The sequence below is a fragment of the Telmatherina bonti genome, assembly GCF_933228915.1.
Source record: "Telmatherina bonti genome assembly, chromosome: 19".
In the NCBI taxonomy this organism is placed as follows: domain Eukaryota; kingdom Metazoa; phylum Chordata; class Actinopteri; order Atheriniformes; family Telmatherinidae; genus Telmatherina; species Telmatherina bonti.
This window is the reverse complement of record NC_136617.1, coordinates 10,898,913-10,925,299: the sequence shown is the minus strand read 5'-3', so window position 1 is coordinate 10,925,299 and position 26,387 is coordinate 10,898,913. Positions and strand designations below refer to the sequence as shown.

General features: G+C 39.1%; 1 protein-coding gene across 1 annotated transcript in view; it reads left to right on the top strand.

Moving 5' to 3' along the window:
• Positions 1 to 13,581: 13,581 nt before the first annotated feature.
• Positions 13,582 to 26,387, top strand: part of LOC306770430 (cell division control protein 42 homolog) — a gene marked incomplete at its 3' end in the record, with an annotated part of 29,499 nt that continues 16,693 nt past the window's right edge. Inside the window, exons 1-5 of the mRNA XM_079259290.1 lie at positions 13,582 to 13,620; positions 17,425 to 17,529; positions 23,004 to 23,076; positions 23,226 to 23,335; positions 24,156 to 24,353. Of these exons, the coding sequence (XP_079115416.1) occupies positions 17,425 to 17,529; positions 23,004 to 23,076; positions 23,226 to 23,335; positions 24,156 to 24,353 (486 nt within the window). The 5' untranslated portion in view covers positions 13,582 to 13,620. The remainder of the gene's footprint in view (positions 13,621 to 17,424; positions 17,530 to 23,003; positions 23,077 to 23,225; positions 23,336 to 24,155; positions 24,354 to 26,387) is intronic.

Here is a 26,387-nt window from a genome sequence, read left to right as displayed (position 1 = left end):
CCACCCCTTTGTACCCCTGGACAAACTCTATCGGTGGTCGTAACACGATCTCTGACATACGTGCACAATCCATCACTTTGAACGGCTTTACATTGATCTTACATTGTCTTTCTCATTTTATGTCGCTACACGCACAACTTTGTGTACCAGAATTTCAATATATTAAATTTTGTGTTTGGTCCATAACACCGATTGGTGCTGTATTGTACATCATTGGAAAACATTAATAGTCAACTTTACAACAAGTTTTAATTTGTAAAGATCATGCTTCTGATGAACAAGCTACACTGAAAAATGTATGGGTTGGGTCCCCAAAATCCCTTGCAAAATATTCTCCTGTTGGTTTCCACTGTCATTTTGAGATTTAAGCACTGCCAGTCACAGATATATGTCTGGCACCGGATTGGGACTCAACTGGCAGACATACACACCGGAATGAGATTCTAGAGTTAGAGGCAATCCCACATCTCCAGAATGTGGGACCTAACTTCCTCCTTCAGGATGACAATGCTCCCCTAAAAGAGCCAGGATTATCACAGGGTAACCTCAGAATTTGGGATCAGAGAGGACGGATAGAATGACCTGCTGTGAGTCCAAATTTCGATCCAACTGAACGTGGGATTAGCTTAGTCATGCTTTATGTTTTAGAGTCAACAACACAACAACAGTAGCTGATCTTCAATAACTCCAGGTTGAGAAATGGGATGCAAAATGCAAGCAGGTAGCAAGAAGCTATGCTGTTTTGGTTGTACTACAGAGTGAACGGGGAATAAAGTGTAAAAATAGACAATATGTGTTGTTTTTTTTCCTCATGACTGGAGAAGAACGCAGTCATCCAATCCACCACGAGCGAAAACCAACAGAGGAATATTGCAGGAGATTTTGTTGCACTCTAAGCTCATGTTTAGCTGTGTTGCACATTCCACCGAAGCATGATCCTTGTGATACCTCATTGTAAATATGACTAATCCCGTGGCATTCTGTTTTTATCATAAGGAAAAAATTAAACCCTTGATTTGTCACCATACTAAAGTTCAAACAGTGTACATGATGCCGTTCACTGTCATCTCTTTTGCATTTTTTGGGCCTAAAATGCTTCCTGTGAAGAATGAGGATATAACAGAAGTAGCCGACTTGTTCAAATTCCTACACCCCCCTCTTCATTTCAAAACTACATAGTTAGAAATAATGAATGTGTTTAGGTCTTGATGATTCCCTTATATGTTCCACAGAGGTGATAGAGCTAATTGAATGGTTGCCCCAAATCTGTGGAAAACTGGATCCTCCCATATTCCCAGCACTCCCAAGTAAACATATTCAAATAAATGCTTATATATCATTAAATACATTTTAGTTTGGCTATAGATTTTACTGGACCTTAAAGCACTTTGGTCAGTATTAGTTGTTTTTAAAGGTGCTCTACTGATAACTTTGACCTTGACCGTGACCCTTCGGTGCATTCTCTGACAGGAAACATATTTTTCTCTGGGCCTTGTCTCATGATCCCCATCCAACTTCTTCTCACACATTAGTGGCAACAAACCAACATTTGCTGGTTTGCTGTAAAAGCAAGATTCTTAAATTGTACAGGTTGCTGAAGCTAATAAGGTGGCGTTTGTAAAATGTGTTGCCATGGCAACATAAACAATATAACAAAGCTTTACACAGTAAAAGGACGATAATTTAATCCTTCAACACCATGATATTTCCTAATCTTAAGATCATTTAAAGCTCAACCTTAACCAAGAAGGGCATTACGAAGTCACACAGTAATAGAGGAAAGGAAGTCAAAATAAAGACCCCAGAGAAAACAAAGTAAGTGAAAGATGCTATTTAAAGGTTAGATTCCAACATGAGTCCTTTCTTTGGGAGTTGACTGTCTATCCCAAATCTTCACTTACATCTCCTATCCCAATCTGCTGGTTGTTCTACATGTCAGCAGTGCAGACACGCTCCTGTTGCTGTAAACTATTAAGCAGCTGTTACAGCGACAGCACACCAAATGGAAATATGCAGCTGTAGAGCAGATGTATCAGAAAATAAAAATGAAAGAGACCCCAGGGTTGAAAAGTGACCTGAGGGATTCTTGACAAAGCAGCAATGAGAATGAGTCGTTGTCACATGGGCGTTGTGTTTCCTCACAGTAAACAATAAGCTAAGGATATGTTGCTATCTTATAATTTACAACAATGGTTTGTGACATCGCTACATTTTTTTCTCTGATAAAATACTGACAGTATGGACTCTTCGGTCAAACGCTAAGCATACCAACATGGTGGTGTCAAAAGAACTCAAATCCAATAAATAAATGTTCAAAAACTGTAATTATCCATCAGCTGAAATGTTGCCAAAGTACAACGAAAAAACAGAAAACATTTATTTTACATACATTTGACTGAGATATTGCTCATTTAAAAAATGTGTTATAATAACCTCTTTATGAGAAATAATATATACATACATAAAAAATTAAAGACTGTAAAATAAAAGATTTTTACTATTCAGTGTATTTCATGTAGTGAGAACTGCTGAAAACATGACTGTGACTTTCTTCATGTATTTTAAGAAACTGAAGTTGCTCAGTTGGATTTCACCAACAAACTTGTTCAGCAAGTTGGGGACGAATAAAATTGGGCAAAACTTTAGGCACGACTGAAACATAGATCTCCCTCCAGAGTCTGAGAGAATCCTCCAGACATCCGGAGGGTGCCAACATTATATCTACTGCTGAAAAGGTGTTTATTGGTAGAAATGTTACCATACAGAGACTCATATTTACCCTTAAGCCTCCTCCATCTACAGACAAGCTCAATGTGCCAAGGACTGGGCCATAATGCACAGCATGATCCCATCACACACATACAAACACACACAGAAACACAATGTTACTGCAGTAAAGACTCACATGAGCACACTTGACAGCCATTTTACAGAAGTCAGAGGAAATCTATGCAGCAAATCATTTTCTCACACACACACATACACACACATCTTCCTTTCTAATGATATCACCAACACACACACACACACACACATACAGTAGATGAATAATATATCAATAAAATCTGTCTCCTCGCTTATGATGTGCATTTCTTCTGTCACTACACACATAAACAAACTGATCCACCACAACTAAACACATTAACACCTAAACTGCATCTCACACACACGCACACACACATTTCTGTGTATCCATGTAAAAAAGATAACACATATCTGACTGCAACATTCTTTCATGCACACATAAACACACACACACAGATCATTTCCTTCCTCCTCTCTCTCTCTCTCACACACACATTTTTGTCAGCCATTAAGCCTGACCACATTCATCTACACAGAGTATCACCTTAAACTGACACGCACCTTGGGCACGTACAGTGAAGACACACAAACATATATGCTCTACTGTCTCCTTTCACTCTCTAACTGGACTTGACAGCCATTTTCTTAACATGCATGAAGAAAACAGAGTAACACCTAGAGCATCTTTCAGCCACACACACACATAACCTGCATCCATCTGCATAAAACGTCCTCTAAGCGTGATGAAACAGTGCAAACCAAACAGATATAAAAAGAAAGAACAACGATGGAGAAAGACAAAAGCCTCAAGAGCAGAAGAAAAGAGGAAGAGAGGATTTCCTGCCTTTACCTGCTGCCTGTGTGTGTGTGCGTGTTCTGCCTTGCACGGCGACCGAGAAAATACTGGAGAGACAGAGCGATGAGAGGCAGAGGAAAACAGGAGGGGGGGGGGGGGGGGGGGGTTGTGTGACAGAGGGGGGAGGGGAAATGACTCAGAGGGGAGATGGAGAGAGGAAGAGGAGGGTTAATTAAAAAGCAGAAGATGTTCTGAGAGTTTGGATGGAGGGATGAGGAAGGGGGTGCAGAGACTCGACACCCAACAGTGGAGGAAAAGAAAAGATGAAGGGAGGACCAGTTCTTTCAATCGATGTGTCCCCGCCGTTCTGATGCTGCAGTGGGGTTCAGCCGATACATATACAGTTACATAATCCATCCTTCTCCAACACACTCAGACATGATGCTGCTTTGTGCACTTGTGTTCCCCATGTTGTGAAGATGTAGATTTGTAAACATGGTTATATTTTGGGAAATGGGAAACATTTTGTGGGCAGAAGGAATATTCCAGTTATGCATTTTAATTAAATCATAAACACTTTGTTTAAGTTGAGGTGTAGGCATTGGAGTTTGATAGGTAAGAGTTTTGATGAGAGTAAACTTAAGTCACAGGAGCAGGGAAAATAAGGCAGCATTCAAAAGCCTCTAAGAGTGAAACTAATTATTTTATTTTATTTTATTTTATTTTATTTTGTTTTATTTTATTTTATTTTATTTTATTTTATTTTATTTTATTTTATTTTATTTTATTTTATTTTGTTTTATTGGCAAGTGTGAAGCTTATATATATAGATAGCAGTCAGAGCACTCTCATTTTGAAAAATCAAAATGCAATCTTTTTCATTTCCCTTTTGAAATGTTCAACACTTCCTATGCTATACTGTGGAGTTTAATACTGCATCACTTTTCCATCAGACAGCTGTTTACTTTGGCTGTAAATTGTACTGACAAAGTACACAATGCGGCCGCATGTCACAGAGTCTGGGTCTGTGTAATGTCTGTTTGAAAAAAAAATGGACATGTGTCAATATCTACAATTTAACATATATAAATCTGAATGGCAAAAAAAAAAACAAACAACAAAGAACCTTTTCTAGTGGTTTCCTTCCAAGTGGCTTTTAGCTTCTACTTAAATGATAAGCTTCTTTTTCATCAACTGAGAGTGGTCTGACTGCTGTTCACATCAGAATTAAGATCAACTTCTTTTGCTTTTTTACCTCGTTCATGGGTAGCCAAACAGTTTTTTCATGAAAGTGGTTGTTCACAGGTTTTCTTCTGGACTGTGCTTGTCACCAAAGGATTCCACGAAGAGGCAAATTAGATGGCATGGAGTGGAAAGATCTGCAAAATTTGTAGGGTGTAGCACAAACAATAAACATTACAACAGAAAAAGTTCGTATTTGGTAAATACTGAGATCATGGCAGAAAATATGACAACAGATGAAGGTGTAAATAACCAGTTTGGTCACAAAATGGTATTATATATTGATTTTATTGGATAGTGATTCAGTATTTGCCGATGTCCCAAATTCAGTCACTCTGATTTGTATTTGATTCAATTTGGGTCCACCAAGCAACATGAAATGATCCATCCATCCATCCATCCATCTTCTGCTGCTTATCCGGGGTCGGGTTGCGGGGGCAGCAGCCTAAGCAGGGAAGCCCAGACTTCCCTCTCCCCAGCCACATTTGCCAACTCTGCGGGGGGGATCCCGAGGCGTTCCCAGGCCAGCCGAGAGATGTAATCCCTCCAGCGTGTCCTGGGTCTTCCCCGGGGTCTCCTCCCAGAGGGACGTGCCTGGAACACCTCACCAGGGAGGCGTCCAGGAGGCATCCTGACCAGATGCCCGAGCCACCTTAACTGGTTCCTCTCGATGCGGAGGAGCAGCGGCTCTAGTCTGAGCCCCTCCCGGATGACCGAGCTCCTCACCCTATCTCTAAGGGTGAACCCGGCCACCCTGCGGAGGAAACCCATTTCAGCCGCCTGTATACATGAAATGATGTCACAGGAAATTAAACATCATTCATATAGGACTAATGAAAAACGACCTCCCTGAGTCGCCACCTTATCGTGATGGAGGGGTTTGTGTGTCTTGAAGATCCTAGCTGCTATGTTGTCGGGGGCTTTATGCCCCTGGTAGGGTCATCCATGGCAAACAGGTGTCTAGGGGAGGTATCAGACTAAGTAGTGGCTCAGCGGTCCCAATGAAGATGATGACCATTGGCAGACGTGTTCCCTCGCCCTGACGCGAGTCCCCTCTGGAGCCAGGCCCAGGGATGGGGCACGAAGCGAGCGTCTCATGGCCAGGGCTTTGCTCGTGGAGCCCGGTGGGGCTCAACCCGAAAAGGGTTACATGTGCTCAACCTCCCGTGGGCTTACCATCTGCGGGAGGAGTTGTAGGGGGAAGGAGCCTGAGCTTGTGCACGAGTTTGAGTGGTTTCAGCTAGATATAGTTGGACTCACCTTGACCCATGGCTTGGGCTCTGGAACCAGTTCCACTGAGAAGTGCTGAACCTTCTTCCACTCTGGAGTTGCTCACAGTGAGAGGCGCCGAGTGGGTGTGGGCATGGTGTGGGCTTGGTGCCTGAACATTGGGGTTTACCCCGGTGGGCGAAAGGGTAGCTTCCCCTGCCTTGGGTAACTACGGTCTGAGCTTATGCACTGAACAGCAGTTCAGAGTACCCACCCTTTCTGGAGTCCTTGGAGGGAGTGCTGGAGGGTGCTCCTTCTGGGGACTCCCTTGTTGTGCTGAGGGGCTTCAATGCTCACATGGGCAATGACAGTGAGACCTGGAGGGGAGTGATTGGGAGGAATTCAGCGAAACCAGGACGAACAACTTCTGGGAGGCTTTTAGGCGATAATGGTCCACCAACCAGCGACTCAGGAAGTGGAAGCAGTACTCTGTCAACGCAGAGATGGGGAGCTGCTGACCTCAAATCAGGACATTGTGAGTCAGTAGAGGGAATACTTTGAAGACCTCCTCAATCAACACATCTTCCGATGAGGAAGCAGGGCTGGGGAAAACAAAATCAAACCAAGGGATAAGGCAGGCAGTCAGGACAGTTATCTGGGACTGACTGAGTGTGGTCCTTAAATACTGACTAAGCTGAAGATAATGATGAAATGCAGGTGCGCTGACATGCCCATGGCAGCTGCAGTGCCTGGAGAAAGATGGAAAAATAAATTACTACAGGAACAATGCACAAACTAAGCTAGCCTGACAACCTAAAACAAATGCCAAATTAAGTTTTGTCTCAGTGCATAATCACAAAACATGAGTACATCAAACACAAATAACTCAGCATTTTTCATGTTTCGTGACTTTTTATCCTAAAATAGGTCAGATGAATGGATCATTTCTCCAAAAACAGGATTATGTTGATCGCTGTAGTCTCCAGCAAATGAGGAAGAAGATTATAAGCAGAGAAATGCAAACATTTTAGTTTTTACTGAGTCACCATAGTACTGGAGGAAAAACAAAAAATGATGAAAGTATGGCTGGCAGACTTTTACCCAGCGCATGAGCAGAATTCCATTTTCTGTGCCTCTCACCCAGCAGTGTGTTTAAACCAGAAGATGTCGTCCCGTGCAGCACTGCAGTTGTTTTTTTGCTTTTTTCTACATGAATTTGTTTTGTTTTTTCTTATTTTTGTTTCTTTAATCCATCAAGAACCTGCAATCACCATGAATTTTTTAACTTAGGATGAAACAAAACTCATTAGTTTACAACAGTGAATATGCTGTTGTTGTTTTGTTTTTTTTCCTTTGGAAATCTACATTTCTACATTTGCAGATTTCTGCTGTCGCTGCAAGTTAGAAATAATATCTGTGTGTTGATTAACAGTCTGGGGTGTCATATTGGCTCAGATTAAGGATGCCCAATCCTGGTCCTCAAGGACCGGTGTCCTGGAGGTTTCCTGCTGGAACACACCACACTCAGACTCAGACAAGCTCTGCACATGTCTGCTGAGCACACATTGATTTGAATCAGTTGTGTTGCAGCAGGGACACTTGGAAAACCTGCAGGACACTGGTCCGCAAAGACGTGGTTTAGATCACAGCTGGAGTTCTTGCAAACTATTTGTTGTTGTTCTTATGGTACAATAATGAACCGGCAGTCTTGAACACGCAACATTGCTGATACAGCAAAGAAAGGCAAGAATACTAAAAGAGAGAAAGGGACAAAACAAGAGTCATCATAAGATCTTCTTTTGCTGACTGGAGAGAGCCAACAGGTCAGGTAGGATGCAAGATGGATGCTGAATTTGCTGTTGATAGGAGGCACGTGAAAAAAGCAAAAGTTCTGTAGTGTGTCTTTAATATCTCCTCCTCTCATATTCCAAAAGCATGCATGTTAGGTTGATAGTTTATCCAAAATGACTTTTGGAAGCAAGGATTTATGTCTTGTGTTGGTCTAGTGACATACTGGCGACTGTATCCTGCCTCAAGCCCAACATTAGCTGCTAGGACAAAGTCAGGTTCCAACACAACCTAAACAATGTATGTAAACTGGTTAGATGAATCTATATTGGTTCATTTGTGTAAAAAATGCTTTAAAATACTGCATAAAAACTTTGGCCTCCAGCACACTGCTCTTTATGTGCTAGAAATGTCTGTGCATCCAAACATGATATTTGAATCCACATTTGTTTTTGTTTTTTTCGTTGTGGTTTGTTTTTGGGTTTTTTTTTGTCTTTCTTTCTTTTTTTTCAGTGGTGACTAATTGCAGTGTACCTCCTCTGTTCATAGCAGAATCATGCTGAACTGTGTCCTTGCTGCTCTAAATCAGACTGGTGAAGTTGTTAATGCAGACCGGAGGGTGACACTGATACACATTGACAGGGCAAAAGGGGTGATGCCACTGTTTTTTTTGTTTTGTTTTTTTTTTTGTTTGTTGGTTTGTATTTTGTTTTTGTGTGTATGGGTGTTTTAGTGCATCTGTGTCAAATGAAGCATCTTTCTTGTTATTTTATACATTTCTGTGCACGTGTGTTGCTTTTTTTTCTTGTTTGCTTGGGTTTGTGTACATTGTGCATGCAAAGGCAGGTGCATAATTCAGAATGTGCTTATGTGTTGGCATGCATGCGTGTGAGTGTGTGAGATAATCTATAATTAAATTCCTGAGTTTAATGGGATTATCTTTGGAAGACAAGCAGCACAATGTCCTTGACATCCATCCCCCTGGTTTGCCACAGCTGAGTGACTGTTGTGTGCACACACACAAACACACATATGAGCGGAGTGGAAAAGAAATGAAGACAGGACAAGGGATGATCGGAAGCAGGAAGCAACAAAGAGAAAACGAAGATAAAAGAACAGCAAGAGGATCAGAGTGCAATGAAATGCTTGTGAAGATAGAAACAGGGAAGACCATCCAGAGGGAGAGGGTAACAGAGAAGTGCCTTGCATTGTAATTATCTCATTTTCTGCTGCGTTACACTGAAGGTCAACAAGCTTTTCCCTCAGCAAACTGCCCTTCCACCTACAGCATAACCTGCAGCCAGGCCAGCCAAAGCAAACACATTCAAACACTATTAGATACAGTACAGAGGGAGTCTGTTAGTGTGAATACTGAGCCATGTGTGTTTCAGATTTTATTCTCATTCTATTTACTTAATTATTACAAGACGAGGTCACAAAATGATCAGATAATTAGCTACATTTTAATTCCCGTCAATAAGTTTATATTTTTATGTTTGAAAAAAAATAAATCTGAGTCCAAACCTTGATCCACACATTTTTAGATCTGAGCCATTTCTTTCAATTTCAGTCAGCTTGACAGGCTGACTTGATAGTATATAGTTGATTTGGACATAATATTTTTCCATGTCTTGAGGCTGTTATAACTCAAAAGGAGAATTAAAGGGATAAATATCACGAGCACATAAGATTAATCCAAAGATAAACATAAACTTTAAAAATATCTAAAGAAGAGTGGAAAGAGCTTACTAAAATTAAGGTGAGAGAATAGCACAGTCTGGATGTGTTAAGGAATTCAAAATGTCATTTCACTGAGCGATGCTGCTCTACAAACGCAAACAGTTTGCATTTCATCTCCCTCTGGTGGTTACTGAGGAACTCACACACCCTTCCCTCCATCGTGTTTTTCAACTACATGTAATGATTGTGGTGGAAGGGTTAGTTTAACATATATACAGTTAATAATAATGTTACTCTTTAATGCTAAAATTTTACAAACGGATCATTGCATGCATCGAAACCACTTATAAAATGGACCCACGGATGTTGTTCAAAACATTTCTGATGCTGCTTTCAAGGACTGTTTGGAAAAATGAAAATACATTCGACCGCATTTATATTAACATTGCTGTTTGAAGTATTATTGTGTGGCAATATCATGTATAGATTTTATGGACTAAACATAAGTTTTTTTTTGTTTTTGTTTTTTTTTTTTCTTTTTCTTTTTTACAAATGAAAGTTCTCTTTATTTATTTATCTATTTTTAGGCCCGAGCACCTTGGCGGTGCGAAGGCCTATTGTAATTGCAGCGTTTGTTATTATTATTATTATTATTATTATTATTATTATTATTATTATTCTCCTAATAAATGAATTGCTTTTTTGGAGGCCTGAACATGCTCAAAAACTCACCAAATTTTGCGTACCCCCCCAATGGAATGTGAAAAATTTGATATTTTGAGGTGCTCCAGAATGTTTGGGCGAAACTGAACGAGAGCGCCACCTATTTTAGGTGCCCCGCCACTGCATGTCGTTAATCTTTATGAAAATTCATACACATGATCTACATGCTAGGGCGAAAAAAAAATCCTCTTAATGTCATGGTGAAATGTCGACAGGACATTTTAGGTCAAAGTCAATATTTTGGCGTTTTAGCACCTCGCATTTTAACGAACTCGTCCTAGGGCTTTTATCCCACTGAGCCACAAATTGCTCAGGATGTTCAGGAGGCATGTGTGATTAAATGTTGTGTTATTTCTTCTAATAGGAGACTTAGTTTACGAGGGGCGGGGCTTCAAAGTTTGATGTCTCGCCATGAAAAATTAAACGGATATAACTCCCACATAAAGCAACATTTCTGCACCAAATTTGCTAGATATGATGGCAGTCCCCTCCTACAGAGTTCTATATGTCAATATTTTGATTATGAAATAGCCACGCCCCATGGAGGCCAAAAGTGTTGTTTTTTGCTCACACACCCTGTGTGCTCTGGCTTGGTGGACACCACATGGCCCAAATTCACTCAGGCATCACAAAACATGTTGGTGAAGAGATCTGGTAAAGGACGTTGCTCTACGCTGCACGGCGTGCCCGTGACGCCATGGCGAAGTTCCATGCGGCGACGTGACATCATAAATCACTATAAAATTCTCAATTTTGATCTGATCACCCTAAAATTTATAGGGATTAATAAGGGATCAGTCCTGAACAGATTAATGTGACCATTGCTGGTGTAGACCTAAGCCCCGCCCACTTACAACAGGAAGTGTTTTTTTCCACGTTTGAGGGTCATGCTTCTAAGCAAATTGTCCCAAACACTTGAGACTCCTTCAAAACATGTCAAACCCTTTCATGATGCCACAATAAAAACCTCAAGTTGCTACGCTAAACAGGACATGGCGAATGGCGGTCCAACGCCATGAAACAGGAAGTACCTGTGACCAAGCCATGGAACCTTGGACCGCCACCAAACTTGCCATGACTGATGACAGTAAGGCCCTGAACTAAGCCCCATTGAAACATAATGAAATAAATGGAGCATGTCTCCATAGCGCCCCCTACAAAATTTCAATCAATCAGCCCCGCCCACTACATTGACCGACATGGATAAAATTCAGCACAGTTGGAGAACGTTCCAGTACCTTCAAAAAAGTCTCTTGGACATATGGGCTAAATTCAACAGGAAGTCGGCCATTTTGAAAAAGGTGCCATTTTTGGGGTCATTTCTTTGCCATGCATTTTAAACAACTCCTCCTAGGGATATTGTCCAACTGACACCCAACTTGCACAGGATGCTCAGGAGGCATGTGTGATTTAAAGTTGTGTTATTTCTTCTAATAGAAGATTTAGTTTAGGAGGGGCGAGCCCTCAAAGTTTGATGTCTCATTAACAAAGACTTATTGCTAAAACTCCCACATAAAACAACATATCAGCACAGGAATCGACACATTTGATGCCAGTCCCATGATGAACAAAATCTACAATGCAATAATATGACTATGAATTAGCCCCACCCCTTGGCAACAACAAGTGTCTGATATCGTGAACCAGGAAGTACCTGTAACAAAGCCATGAAACCTTTGATCTTCACCATACTTGCCATGAGTCATGACAGTTATGTCCTTAATAGAATAAAATTACAATATAGTGGAAAAGATTGTAAATGGCTCCATAGCGCCCCCTAAAATATTTCAATCAATCAGCCTCGCCCACTACATTGACTGACATGGATAAAAATCAGCACACTTGTAGACTCTTCCAGCACCTTCAAAAAAGTCTCTTGGACATATGGGCTAAATCAAACAGGAAGTCGGCCATTTTGAAAAAGGTGCCATTTTTGGGGTCATTTCTGTCATTTTCTTTGCCATGCATTTTGAGGAACTCTTCTCCTAAGAATGTTGTCCAACTTTAACCCACATGAGTCAGGATGCTCAAGAGGCATGTGTGATTAAAAGTTGTGCTATTTCTTTTAATAGGGGATATCGTTTAGGAGAGGCGGGGCAGCAAAGCAGATGTGATGCAATGAAAAGGAAAACTGACATAACTCCCACAAAAAACAACCAACCTGCACCAAATTCGCTACAGATGATGCCAGTAATATCCTTCACATTTGTGCATGTCAATAATTAGATGATAAATTAGCCCCGCCCCTTGGTGACAGGAAGTGATCCATCATAAGGCCTAAATGGCCTGAAGTGCAGTCTGGCTGCACTTTAGGTTGAGAGAGGCATGGGAAGGATGTTGCCAAGGGAGGCAGTGGCATAATTTCTCTTTGCAATTCCTTTTCATATGGTAAAATATGCCCATGTAACATAATGAAAATAATTTGTCTTTAATTTTTTTTTTTTAAAATGGAATAATTAATGCATCTATTTAATTATGTAATGCAACTAGATTAAAACCAAGTAACTTTTCTTTTTGCTGGTGTTGTTTGTGTCTTCTGATTATACATGTACACATTTGTTTGACTGAGTGAATCAATTAATGTACGACAAATGTTTATTTTAAAAGCATTAAAACTGTTTACTTTAATCATTTTTCACTTTGGGTTGCCACAACTTCGAGAAATAAATAAATAAATTAAAAATAGTTGATGTTTATTCACCACAACATTTGTTTTCTTCATTTAAGGAAAGGCATGGCAAGTTGATTTGTATAGCACACTTCATGTCCAAAACAATTCACAAAAAAATAAATAAATAAATAAATAAAAATTTTAAAAAAATCAAACGTGTTGCAGATGTAAAGAAAAGACAGCACAAATGGTAAAATCACAATAAAATCATAAATTAAACTCAAATTCTGAAAAGTGGAATCAGTTCAAAGTTTTTGCGCAGATTTCATGCACAGACATGTGAGGATAGAAACGTTTTTTTGTTTAGGTTTTTTTGTTTGTTTTTTTTTTACCTTGATTAACCTGGATTTAAAAGTTTTTACATATGGTGAAAGTTTAATCTACACTTTAAACTGAAACTATCTATCTATCTATCTATCTATCTATCTATCTATCTATCTATCTATCTATCTATCTATCTATCTATCTATCTATCTATCTATCTATCTATCTATCTATCTATCTATCTATCTATCTATCTATCTATTTATAAAACATACGGATGTAAAACACCAACACCATGCCAAAAACGCACAGTAAAACAAATCCGAGGGATCTTAAACGCAACACTATTCATATTTCCGATTTCCGTAAAGGCGGAAAGACGGTTTACCAGAAGCAAGTGAACACAACATTTCCAGCACTCAAGCGGCGGTGGGTGATCGAGGTGAGAGCTGTCAGACTCATTTACTGTGATTTATTCACCATAAATTAATAAATATACAACGAAAAACAGCAATATAACGTTGAACAACTTTTTCTAAGGTGATTTCTGTGATTGTTAGCCTGCTTACAGCTAATCTTATTAACCGGCAGCTGTCCAAACAAATGATTTCCTTTAGCTAACTTTAGGCTAGTAGGGCTCTGAAATCTCAGCCGAAAGTTACCGGTTTGATATTTTGCTAAGCCGAATTGAATATGGAATTAGGTATTTGTGACACTAATATACGCAGCTTTTATCGTGTTATTAAGTTGTCACCCCTAAAATATTGATGTTTTGAACGTTTTTTTGTTGTTGTTGTTGCTGTGGGTGGGGGTCTGGCGGATGTAACTTTACGTTAGCTTTTCGGGCTAGCTTGAGTTAGCTACATCAGCTTTTTACAACGTTAACAAATATTTGTATTTTATATATTTATAATGAAAGGAAAGAATGGTGTAAAAGGTTGTTAGGATTGTGTCTTGATGCCCTTTGGCTTCTTCCAGCTTACTGACTGTCATGCGATGAAACCGATAAGCCATGTTAATGTATGCTTTCTATGCGGAAGTGACTGAAAATCAGAAACTGGATTTATTTTTAATAGAGCTTTAAATCATTTTACATTTTAATTTAATCAGACTGAGGTTGACTGTTAGCTTTTCTTTTCTATGAGTCAGTGTAATTAAATTAAAAGTGGTGTTGTATAATTTATTTATCTAACTGTAGGCAGGAACATAACTATGGTGCAACTGAGTAGACTATTCCTTTTAAATGTGTTTTAATATTACATATAAACTGCTTATTTTGCTTTTTTTTTGTCATAGTGAACACAGACATTGTTTTGTTTAAGCATTTCATAACTATTATTGTTTTTCTTTCATTTGGATTATTGCATTGGAGTTTTCCAAATGCTGTGGCATTTTTGTCAATAATGATTATCATCATTTATCAAAATCTTTTATATTTGTTTTTGTCTAAAATACAGAAAATTGGCATTTCTTCAGTCCAGTTTCAACATATGCCTTTTTTTCTATTATAAACAACCCAAAACCATAGATACTAAGATTATTTCAATGTGCATGAGAAAATCTTTCAGTCCATTATGATTACTTGCAATTTAAACTAGTTCACACATATATAATCCATTTTATATAAATGTATGAAAGCATGTAAGATCAAAACCTAATATTAATATTAGTTTTAGAATACTTAGAACCGTAGTGCAGAAGAAACAAGTGAGATGTTAAATCTTTGTTTTTATTTAGATTTACTTTTGCCACTTAAGCTGTAATATTAGAAGTAAAGCCCATATTCTTTGTTGCCATTAAACTGCTAAAGGAAAAGGGGGATCAAGTCAGAGGAACATTTAGCTGCTTCTCAAACTAACAATACACATTAGTGATAGAAATATAGTATTTATTCCAGCTGATTATACAGATGTAAATGGAAAGATTTATGATTGCTGTGCTTTTATCGTGTGTTACATCAACATGTCTTGTTCTTATTCTTCAAAATGAATATTTTGAATGTTATATTATTTAATGCATAAAAGGTACTGCATGTAAGTTTAGTTTTTAATCATTCAGTTCAGGCTGTTAATTCAGTAAGGAATTAGTTAATGTGTGACAAGTGACAAATCCTCATCAAATTGATACATTAAGATTGTTTACACCTCAAGCAACAAACTTTTTGACGTTGGTTTTTAAAATCTTGAAAAAGAAAACTGCAATATCTTCTTTTTAATCATTTACCAAACAAATCTTTGTGACTTTCGTAGCTTGTAATTAAAATGTAATATCAGTTATCTATCATACAGTTAAAAAAAACATTTAGGTTTTAGAGTATAAGATTAGTTTGAAAAAAGAAAAATGTTTTAAGGAAAAAAAAAAAAAAAAAGATTGTCAGGCATCATTTGATATATTGCTTAAAGCAGCTGATTGCAAAACAGGACCAACTTGATATTGCAGATAACAGTGTGTGTACAAGAAACAGCAGTGCATTGAAAAACACTCTTGCTACCAATCTTCCAGAATTGTTTTTGTGTGTGTGTGTGTGTGTGTGTGTGTGTGTGTGTGTGTGTGTGTGTGTGTGTGTGTGTGTGTAAATAACCACCGAGGAATGAATTCTTCTGAATCAATGAATGGCATCGTCTCTCCAAACCATGACCAGTTACCTTGTCCCTGACTCATCAGAGTTCAGCTGAATGCTGCCACAGCCAAATGGTCCAAACAAAGAGCCAGTGATGAAGTGGGAGCCCATAGTCCTTTGCTGTTGTCCCTCTTAATGAGGCAGCAGACTATGAGAGCTGCTTAGCGTCTAAGTGGTCACAGGTTCACTCTGCAGTGTGCCGTAAACACTGTTTTACAGCACTGCCACTCTTTCTGTTGACATGTCTCACGCTTGCTGCCACCTGATACATACTGGTTTTACAGCTCAAGGTTGTTTTCTTGTAACTGAGGCGCACAGGACGAGTAGAGGAGCAATGTGATTTTTTCTTTTCTCCTTTTTTTTTTTTTTTTTTTACAAAGTTATTGTCATTATTTATTCCAAAGGTGCTCAAAGGTCGCTGTCCTGCAGGTTTCCAATGCTTCTCTCTGTCAACACCCTTAACTTGAAGCTGAACACCCCATATTTAGTCCATCGTGTGGGTAGTAAAATCATAGACTCCTTTTCAGAGCTTCAGGTATAAAAGGTCATCACCTATACTTGCTTTGGTGTAAAATTTTCAACAGAAATTAATCTGAGAATTATTTACTGAAGTTAGAAAATTACGTTGGTGTAAATTGCATGTAGCTAAGTAGTCCGGTGATGACTAGGGGGACAACAGGGGGACCTTACATATAATCTTCACCACTTCTCTGACTCTGTCTGTGGAGGTGACAATATTCAGACATCCACCACTTTGTTCCTCGTGGTATAATTTAAACATGTAAATCAATTAATCAATTGATAAATGCATTTTAATAGTCAGTTTAAACACAAAACCTTGTCCTGCCATCATATTCATTCATAATAGCATGCAAAGCACACAGTAGTTTTCTGAAATACGGCAGCAATGACTGAACCTCAAGAAAATATAGCCTCTAAATATTTAACTTTATGGAACTTTTTGTTTGTTTTAACTAAATGACATATTTCCAAAATGTATTCAGTTACATCACAGTAACTATTGTTTTTTAATTAAAGACATGCTGTATATGATCTGTTATGTCTCGTGTATATATGTTCTCATAACGCTTCAGTTGCTTGTCAGCTGGTAGATTCCTACGAGCAGCTAATTATATGTCAAGTCAATGTATTGAATGTTAATAGGTCCGACCTTGTATGATTGTCTTGACAAAGTTTAATTGAGAAGCACGAGAGGGGTAATTTACACATGATGCAAACATTTTCAGATGCTACAAAAATGATGAAAAGCAGAGCACAAATCCAATCCAATCCACTTTATTTATAAAGCACATCTTTATAACCAGAATGCCGCCAAAGTGCTGCTCGAATATCACAAAATAAAAATAAAGTGAAATAATAATGTCATTAAAATAATAACAGGTAAAATAATTACAAATAAATAAATACCCAATAAAATAACTAAAAAGACGAACCAAACAAATAAAAGACATAGCAGATTTGAAAGCAACTCCAGCGATTGTGTTGATAAGCAGGAACTTCCTCAGGCAAAGACTCCCCCAGCCTCCTGTCTCACCTTAAGATCCCTTTTCATTCCTGCTCCTACCTCTTTGTGCCTCCTCAATTTCCTGCATTCCTCTTCCTCAGATGCAGACTATTAAGTGTGTGGTGGTGGGTGATGGTGCAGTGGGGAAGACCTGCCTTCTCATCTCCTATACAACCAACAAGTTTCCTTCGGAATACGTTCCCACGGTGAGTAAGCTTTGATAACAGTACCGTAGCCACAGTCCTCTCAGACTGCAGTGAAGTGATCATCCCTGACACGAAAAGAGCATTTGGCAAACACACAGTGGCAGGACTTTCTATTTATGCTCTTTGACACCCAGTGCAAAGCTCTTTCCTGTCACACAGGAAGTGATACTTGTTTAGTATCACATTTCACATTATGGCAAGCTATACCAGTTTGTCTGCTAGTATCTCTTTGGGAATCATGTTAGTCTTAAAAGCAGTGTTATCGCTGCCATACTGTGTTATCATACATTGTGTGTCTTTGCCAAAGACTGCTAATAACAACGTGCCTAAAACTTTTGCGAAGTTGTGTGTTATGTGTAGACACAACACTGGTTCTTTCATTAAGTAAGGTGCCTTTTTTTTCTGCTTGAATGATTCATAAGTCAATGTTGAGTAGCTTAAAGAAACAAAAGGCATTCCTGTTAAAATGATTAGGGACAATGACTGGACTGAAAATAAGGGACAAAGTAGCCAATGTCCAAAGAAAACCTTTGGCAGACTCTTATCAAGCCTTGACAAGAGAACACAAAGTCTGGCTCCTTTGGAGCTGAATATGAAGAGATGGAGGGCTCAAGATCTGAGAATATGGCTGTATCTTATAGGACCGACTCAGCTGTGGCAACGTTTTGAAATTTAAACAAGAGAAACAAAGGTTGTTTCTCTAAATGTTGGTCTTTTTATCCTTTTTTTTTTTTTTTTTTTTTTTTTTAAATTAAATTTGGGTATAATTCTGCAGCCTGATAGAAACTGAGGTCCAAACTTCTCATCCTAGCTCAACTGATCATGCAAACTCTGACATTTTTGGTTTGTGACAGCCAGAAAACAGCTGACTGGTTGTTGACAGGTGGGGTCATCCTGCTGGAAATGCCTGACATAACTGACTGGAGGCTGAAAATTGATGAGTGAATTCTCCGCAGTTCTCTGCTGGTGCCCCTTCCCTCTCGGCACAGTTTGAGAATTGCTGACTCAACTCTTTCCTCTTCTTCTTGCCCGACTGTCTGTCTTTGTCATCTCCCTCCTCTCCACTATTTCTGAACTGTTACGTATGACTTTTCAAAGTACTCTGAAAACCTCTACCATATTCTGCTCTGTATTATGCAAAAGTTTCTATTTTTATGGTTTCACCGTTTAATTATTATGTACAGCTGCTTTCACGATTAATTTTGTGGAAGAACATTCATTCATCTTTTTATTACCCTACAATTCTTCTGCAAATATTAGCAATTTGAACACACTTTGTCAGCAACTAAAATTGGGATAATTTTTTTTCTTCTATTTGGTTTTTGTCAAACAAAAATTAAGTGATGTACCTTTTTTTCTGCTGGAATGATTCATAGGTCAGTGTTCAGTAGCTTAATAGAAACAAAAAGCTTTCCTGTTACAATGACTGGACTGAAAATGAGTGACAAATTAGCCAAGCAAAAATATGCCAAGCACAGTGCTGACAAGATCGTTACTGTTAAAGATAATCTGTGCAGTTGGATACATGGAGCGTCGTCATGGAAGTTTGTCCTGCTCTTCTTCTATTCCCTTCATTCCTAAAAGTTTCTCTCTGCCACTTCTGGTGGGGGTGTGGTCACAGCTTAGATATTTTCTGTATTAATAACGCCTCCCACCACTGCACTACATCGGGAGCGCGCACCGCACCTGCTTTCGCCGTCATTGTAACATCTCATAAACAGAAGGATTAGGCTACTATAAACTCAATAAAAAAATTTAAAAAAAAATACCATGTCAACACATAGCATACAGCCCTACATGTTGGAACCTGAATCAGAGCCTGAAAACGAAATGGAAAACAGCAACCCACAGCAACGAATGCAGCAGGATGTCTCTCTTTGGTAAACTCACCAGCCATCGTTGGGAATAACTTTATATGACGTTTTCCATCCGCCTGATGTATTTGTACATGCATGCCCTAGTTAACCAGTGGAAGGTAACCAATCACCGAACCTTATCCCCCCGGGACGTCACAAGGATTTCCAAGTAGAAAAAACTCTCTAAAACGACACGTTTTTCGTCGCCATGGAAACCGAACGGAGAGCGTGCTGGAACTCAAACTCAAACTCAAACATGCGTTTAGATGATAAAAAATAGTGCCGTTCAGATGTCTGATGAGGATTCAACACTGTAACACTGTAGAAAGCTCAGAAAACTTGAAATACCATAATAGCACCCCTTTAAGGAACTGGCTGTTTCGAACACGCAACGCCGCTGATTCAGCAAAGAAACACAAGAAGATTAAAAGAGAAAAAAAGACACAACAAGAGTCATCGTAAGATTGTGTTTTGTTGACTGGAGAGACTAACAGGTCAGGTAGGATACAAGATAGATGCCAAATTAGCCGTCAATCGGGGGTGCGTGGCGGGAAAATGGCGAAACTCTGCTTCAATGTCACACCACATCCCAAATGTAAAAGTTGTATGGTGCAGTTTCTCCGCCTCGGCTCCAGAAATACACGATGAATGTCACCGTGTTATCGAATTAGTCCGGGATGCAGAGTTTTAAGGTCAGAAAGTTACATAATGCATCTTTAAATATGAAGAATTACTTCTAATTCAGTGAGGAAAGCAGACATGTTGCCTTTAAATTGACAACTTTGTATCAAAATTACTATTCCCATTGCAACATAATTTTATCTTAACTTTAACTGTTATTATCATATAAATATGCCTTTATCTTTAAGTCCCATTAACATTTTCATTAGTGAACAACAATTATGGCATTTTCTTTAATGGTTTATTGTTCCATTGTTTTTAATCACAAACGCAACACCCTCTTCCTGCTTGCAGTATTCTATTGTTAGATCAGCCTTTTACCGCTGAAGCTGTATCTGAAACCACTGACACATTCTCATGCAGTCCCTAAGCTGAATTTCTGGACAAAAACCCCATTTTGGGCCTAAAGTTTCCTACATTTTAAACAATGTTAGTTTATTTAATTAGAGTTTTAAACTTTTCCACACTGTTACTGATATCCGTGTAAGTTCCACCGCTTCCAGTGACAACGTCCTGCAGCTTGGGAAACACATTGGTCACAGTAAATGAGTGCAAGCTCTCCATTTTGTGTTGGCTTTATTGTGTTTTTGCAGCATCTTGTTGGGTTGTTTTCTGTTGGTCAGCTGACAACCACCATCCTGAAATTAGGAGTGGAAGACTCATCCAGGAAATGTTTCCTCTGTAACAATCACCTTTTACAGAATCTAACATCCCCTCATTAAACTAAACTGGAGTGTCTTTGTTAGTTTAAGTCAGGCGGCTGTTTGACATAGTAGAAGCACTGAACAGAGCACACAGCTAGGTTTATTGTAACTCTAACAAAAGTACTGGCATGGAGCTTTTCAGTTCAGCTCTTTTTCACTGGGACTCTTGTGATCCAATTGTTTCCAGCAAATGCTGTGGTCTGAGCTCCATCCAAATACATTATCATCACCTACCTGCATCTGTGCTGTCTGTGTCAGAACAATGAACACAGCTGTGTCATTTTTATAGTATTAAATTATCTATGTTTAAATCTCAAGCCCCTTTTGCTTTGCATCAGTGTAATATACAGTGCTTTTGTCAGAACTTGAGCTAATTACACTGCCTGTTTGTTGTTGTTATTTTTATTTTAATCTGTCAGACCCAGAACTTTCATGAAGGTGTGTTTGAGTGACAAGTGAGTAAGCTCTTGGTTCTGCGAAATAATAAAAGAAAAAGTCACTTTTGATATAATAAATAGAACAGTTGGAAGTAGTTTAAATGGTTGTGCCAGCAGCCTCTTCCTGGAAGTAAATGTTTTACATGAAACTAAACTTGGATGAAAAATATACTTGCTTTAATTTACGCATACACCTGTTCATCATGACTGCCTCCCTTATTTTGTTTGTTTCAAGTATTTGTTTGTGCACGTCCTCAAAAAATTAGTCCTGTTAATGTTCACAAACTGTAGTATGCAGGTAACGTCTGGGGGAAGTGTCGGGGGGGGGGGCATATTAAGTAAGTAAGTAAAAGTTGATTTATATAATGCCTTTCAAGATAAAAATGAGCACTTAACAACAAAGCACAAAACATTAAAACAACATTAAAAAAAAATACAGCAGATGGTGTATGGATCAACCATTTTGAAGAGAAAATAGCATTAATGTTATGGAGGTCTTAAATTTTTAATTATTTTAGTTGGACAGGACAATGCAAGATTTAAATGTAAACCGGATAATAGCCCAAGGCTAATTTCCATCTGCTGTTTTCAAAAGCTGGGGGGAAAAAATGGGGAGATTGCACACTAGGCAAGGTAACAAAAACAATAATCAATAAACAGTACAATAATACCTAAAAGGTTTAAAATAATACGTTCACTGTGGTTTCCAAGCCTTGCCCTTATTATATCAACCTGCTGAGGATATTGTAGACCTCGTGTATGCAGGGTCAGACAAAAAGTGAAAATCCGTCTTTGTTTGATTGATAGTTTGAACTTTTTTTTATGTTTAGTTTTTATGTAAAAATGTCTAATGCCATTGTAAGCCCCCACAAGTCAAGTAGACATTGGTTCAGGCTCTGGTCAGTTCATGCATCGATTACTGCAATTCCCTACTGGCAGGTCTGCCTGCATGCTCGGTTAAACCTCAGATGATCCAGAACGCCGCAGCGCGTCTGGTCTTCAACCAACCCAAACGGGTTCATGTCACTCTGCTGCTGATCACACTGCATTGACTTCCGGTCGCAGCACGCATCAAATTCAAAGCTTTGCTTCTGGCTTACAAAACAATAACTCAAAGTGCTCCTTTCTACCTTCGCTCCATCATCCAGACCTACACTCCCTCTGGACAGCTACGCTCCACTAGTGAAAGACGCCTCGTGTTACCACCAAGACATGGGACTAAATCACCAGCCAGACTCTTTTCCTCTGTTGTGACACGATGGTGGAACAACCTCCCAAACTCTCTCCAATCTGCAGAGTCCCTGTCTACTTTTAAGAGCAAGCTGAAGACTCAGCTCTTCAAGGAGCACTTCCACTCTTAGTTTAGCTATATTTGTCAGAGGAGTTGGAGAACTTAGCCCAGTTCTTTGCAACAAATATTATGGTATTTATTCCTTATGTTTTGACTTGGGGAATGTTGTGGGGCGGCAAGAAAAAGTTAACAGCCTGTAGCATTACATGTCAAGACTGGCATCAAACTGGACACCAGCAGTCCACTAGCACCTTCCTATGATGTCCTCTGCTGTTTGATTTTCTGCTTGTGTTGTTCTCACTCTCATATGTGAGTCGCTTTGGGTAAAAGCTGCAGAATAGAAGAGAAACATCATGTACTTTGGCTTCTTAAGGCCAGCTTTACTTCCTGTTTTGTTATGAAGAATGTCTGGTCCTATTCTTCTTATTTTCACTTCCTTTGTTATTTTCTGCCTTTATTCTTATTTTCCAACCTATGTTTTATCTACTCAACCTGTCATCCTCAGGTGTTTGACAACTATGCCGTGACGGTAATGATCGGTGGGGAGCCATACACTCTAGGACTGTTTGACACTGCAGGTACAGATAAGGCTACACTTATTTCATTTCTGCATTGAATCATTCAGGCATTCATAAGAGTTAAGATGGACGTACTCATAGATGATTTCTGTTGGCAGTCGCAACTGTTGTTCCAGTCTTTCTCTGAATGTTTGTGTCTCTTTGTGCAGGTCAGGAAGACTACGACAGACTGCGACCCCTCAGCTATCCTCAGACTGACGTCTTCCTCGTCTGTTTCTCTGTTGTATCACCCTCCTCCTTTGAGAACGTCAGAGAGAAGGTTTGCATTTCATTAGCAGTTCTCCATGTGGCCTTTTTTAGAGACAATCTCAAATTTGCAAATAGAGATTTTTTTTTTTTTTTTTTTTTTAAAGGTTTCCCATCATATTACTTACTTCTCAGTTTGTTTCATTTGTGTTTTTTTGCAAATAAATTCTCTTATTTTAATTTCCTTAGTTGTAGTCCTGAGGAATGTTAATTCATTTTACAGATTTTCTTAAAAGTAAGGAAAAATTTATCTATATTTGAATGAAAATCTGACTAGTTTCTCTTAAAGTTTTATCTTTAGTTCTGGTAAGGCATGGCAAGTTTTTGGTTATATAGCACATTTCATGTACAGGACAATACAAAGTGCTTTTACATAAAAACATTTCAGCATTACAGCAAGGTGCAGAAAGCATTAAAAACAAGCAAACAAGAAAAGTAAAAAAAAAAAAAAAAATTAAAAAAAAAGAGGGGATGAAAATGCTTTGAATAAAGATGACAGTGTGAGGAATTAAGTTATTTTCATAAAAGGCGGCAAATCAAAAAGTTTGTATGTCACTTTTCAATTTTTTTTGCTAACAAGAAACCAAATTGTTCCGGTCAAAGTGGTTTTTTTTCTTCCTTAGATAAAGTGTAAATAAAAACTCCATTATGTTGAAGACAGCTACTTCAAAGAATAACTTTATAAATTCAGCTTTTGCACACTGTGAAAATAAATCTTATATTATGCCAACATGTAATTTGTGACCTTCAGAACAAACACAGAACGACATGTAGAGCAGTGGGACTTGCATTTGAAGTATATCAATCCTGACCCGAAGCCCATCTTTTCACAGTGGGTGCCAGAGATTTCACACCACTGCCCGCGGACGCCCTTCCTGCTGGTCGGGACTCAGGTGGATCTCAGGGATGACAGCAACACTCTGGAGAAACTGGCCAAGAACAAACAGCGAGCCCTGACCTGTGAGAGCGGAGAGAAACTGGCCCGTGAGCTCAAAGCTGTCAAATACGTGGAGTGTTCAGCTCTTACGCAGGTAAGCAGGGAGGGAGAAGTCTGGAGCTGTTAAATCTATTTAATTCATTATTTCAAATACAGCGTTTCTGACATTTAGTTTTAATGGAAATCTAGATTTTTTTCCCTTCCATGCACTGCCAACACTCTCATTTGGCTTAAATTAATAACCCATTGTGTGCTAAAAACATCTTTTGACGTCTTTTCAAATCCAAATATTTACTGTCAAACATGCTGAAAGACGTCAAAATACGTTGTGATTTTATGACTTCCTTATACGAAAAGCCGATTTGGCTGCGTGTGTCAAAATGTCCCGAAAATGTCCTCAATATACACCAAGCCAAGTCGGCCAACCACATCTGCAGTCCCAGAAATCAATATTCTGTGGGTCCTTATCATAGACCGTATATGGAAGATGGATGGAGCCTCCGGCGGTTAAAAGTGAAACCCATGCGTAAGTGTATAAAACCGCAGTTCCTCCTTCATCCACTAGGGGCTGCAAAACAGAGCAAATCTCCATAGACTCCCATGTTAAAAAGACCAACTTCACAGCAGAAATAAACATGTTTACAAAAATCCATTTTAGGTTTAATAGGTCAGGTTTACCTTCATGACAACTGTGGGGGGAGGGAATTTTTTTCTAACTCGTCCGTTTAAAAGTAATTTAATCTTGAAGTTTGGCATATTTAGAGACATGTCTTTTTGATTGACAGGTACCCATCTCCCGCTTCAAGTAAGAAGAACGTAGAACAACTGCAGTTTTTAGCCAGTTAACAACGTGACTTAGCTTTAGCCCGCTTACCTCCATTAGCTGGTTAGCTCCTGTTATCTTCGGGTTACCTCGGTTAGCACTTAGCTGCAGAAAGCTCTGAGTTTGCTAGATGTCAATCATCCACCATGACGCTTACAGCTCCCCTCTCAGCTCCACCTCTTTGCCCATATATGTATTTTCTGGGCGAGATGACACGCATGACACTGCCAAGATGGCGATGGTAGGAACCACCCACTGAGTTTCAATTCAGCTCTTCAGAAACCTACGGGTGACGTCACGGAGGCTACATCCATCTTTTTATACAGTCATACAGTCTGTGGTCCTTTTAGATGAGCCAGAATGCTCAAAATGCTACCAGTATGGGGCTCTCTGCTCTAACAATGTCTGGCAGCCAATGAGTTACCAGAGGGTTCAGCCCTGCCCCTTCCTGTATCTCACAGAGGCACACACATGCTTGTGTACACACAAAACTTAGCAGCAATGAAGAGCTCGTTCCCAAAAGTCCTCCGTGTCATCTTTTTGCAACAGATTCAGAACAAGTGACATGTTGCTTTAAAGTTGAGGTCAGTGATGGGAGAGGAAGTTTTATTCAACATTTCAAACAGGCATGCCGACTGTGGTCAACTGAGTTGACTCTTGACTTCAGTGTTTGGTCCTTTTAAATAAATCTGTTTTTTGGGGGGGAAGCAGGAGTTTAAAACAGAGCAGTTTCTGTTTACTTCCATGGAGTAAAGTCCTCCCACTCCAGCTTTGGTTTAAGTGGTGAGAATGCAGGCTGGTTTGTTGGACAGCAGTAAGAGTGTGAGACTCCAGAACCGAATCAGAGCCAGAACCAGAGCTGTGTCTTCCTGTCTAACAATACAAAGTCAACTCAGCCACCATTCACTGGTGGAACTTAGCTGTGCATTAACCACAGTGAGAAATCATGCTTTTTATCAGAAATCCCTACTAAGTAGTAACCAACACCAGGGGAATCATTTTCAGTGCAGTACACACACACACACACACACACACACACACACACACACACATCCAACCAGTAAAACATCTGGACTAGGGATGTGACGATATGCTTTTGTCCCGATTCGATTCCGATGTTTTGGGTGCCGATTCGATTTAAACTCTGATTCTCACAATTCTTCAATATTGTTGATTTTTGGAGATTAAAAACAAAAAACATGTATAAAACTGTTTTTGTTCGACATTTTTTTAAAAATTTAAATTAGAAAAAAAACAACACAGTAGCCAGACCATCATTCTGCTGCTGTAATGCCCAATAAGACA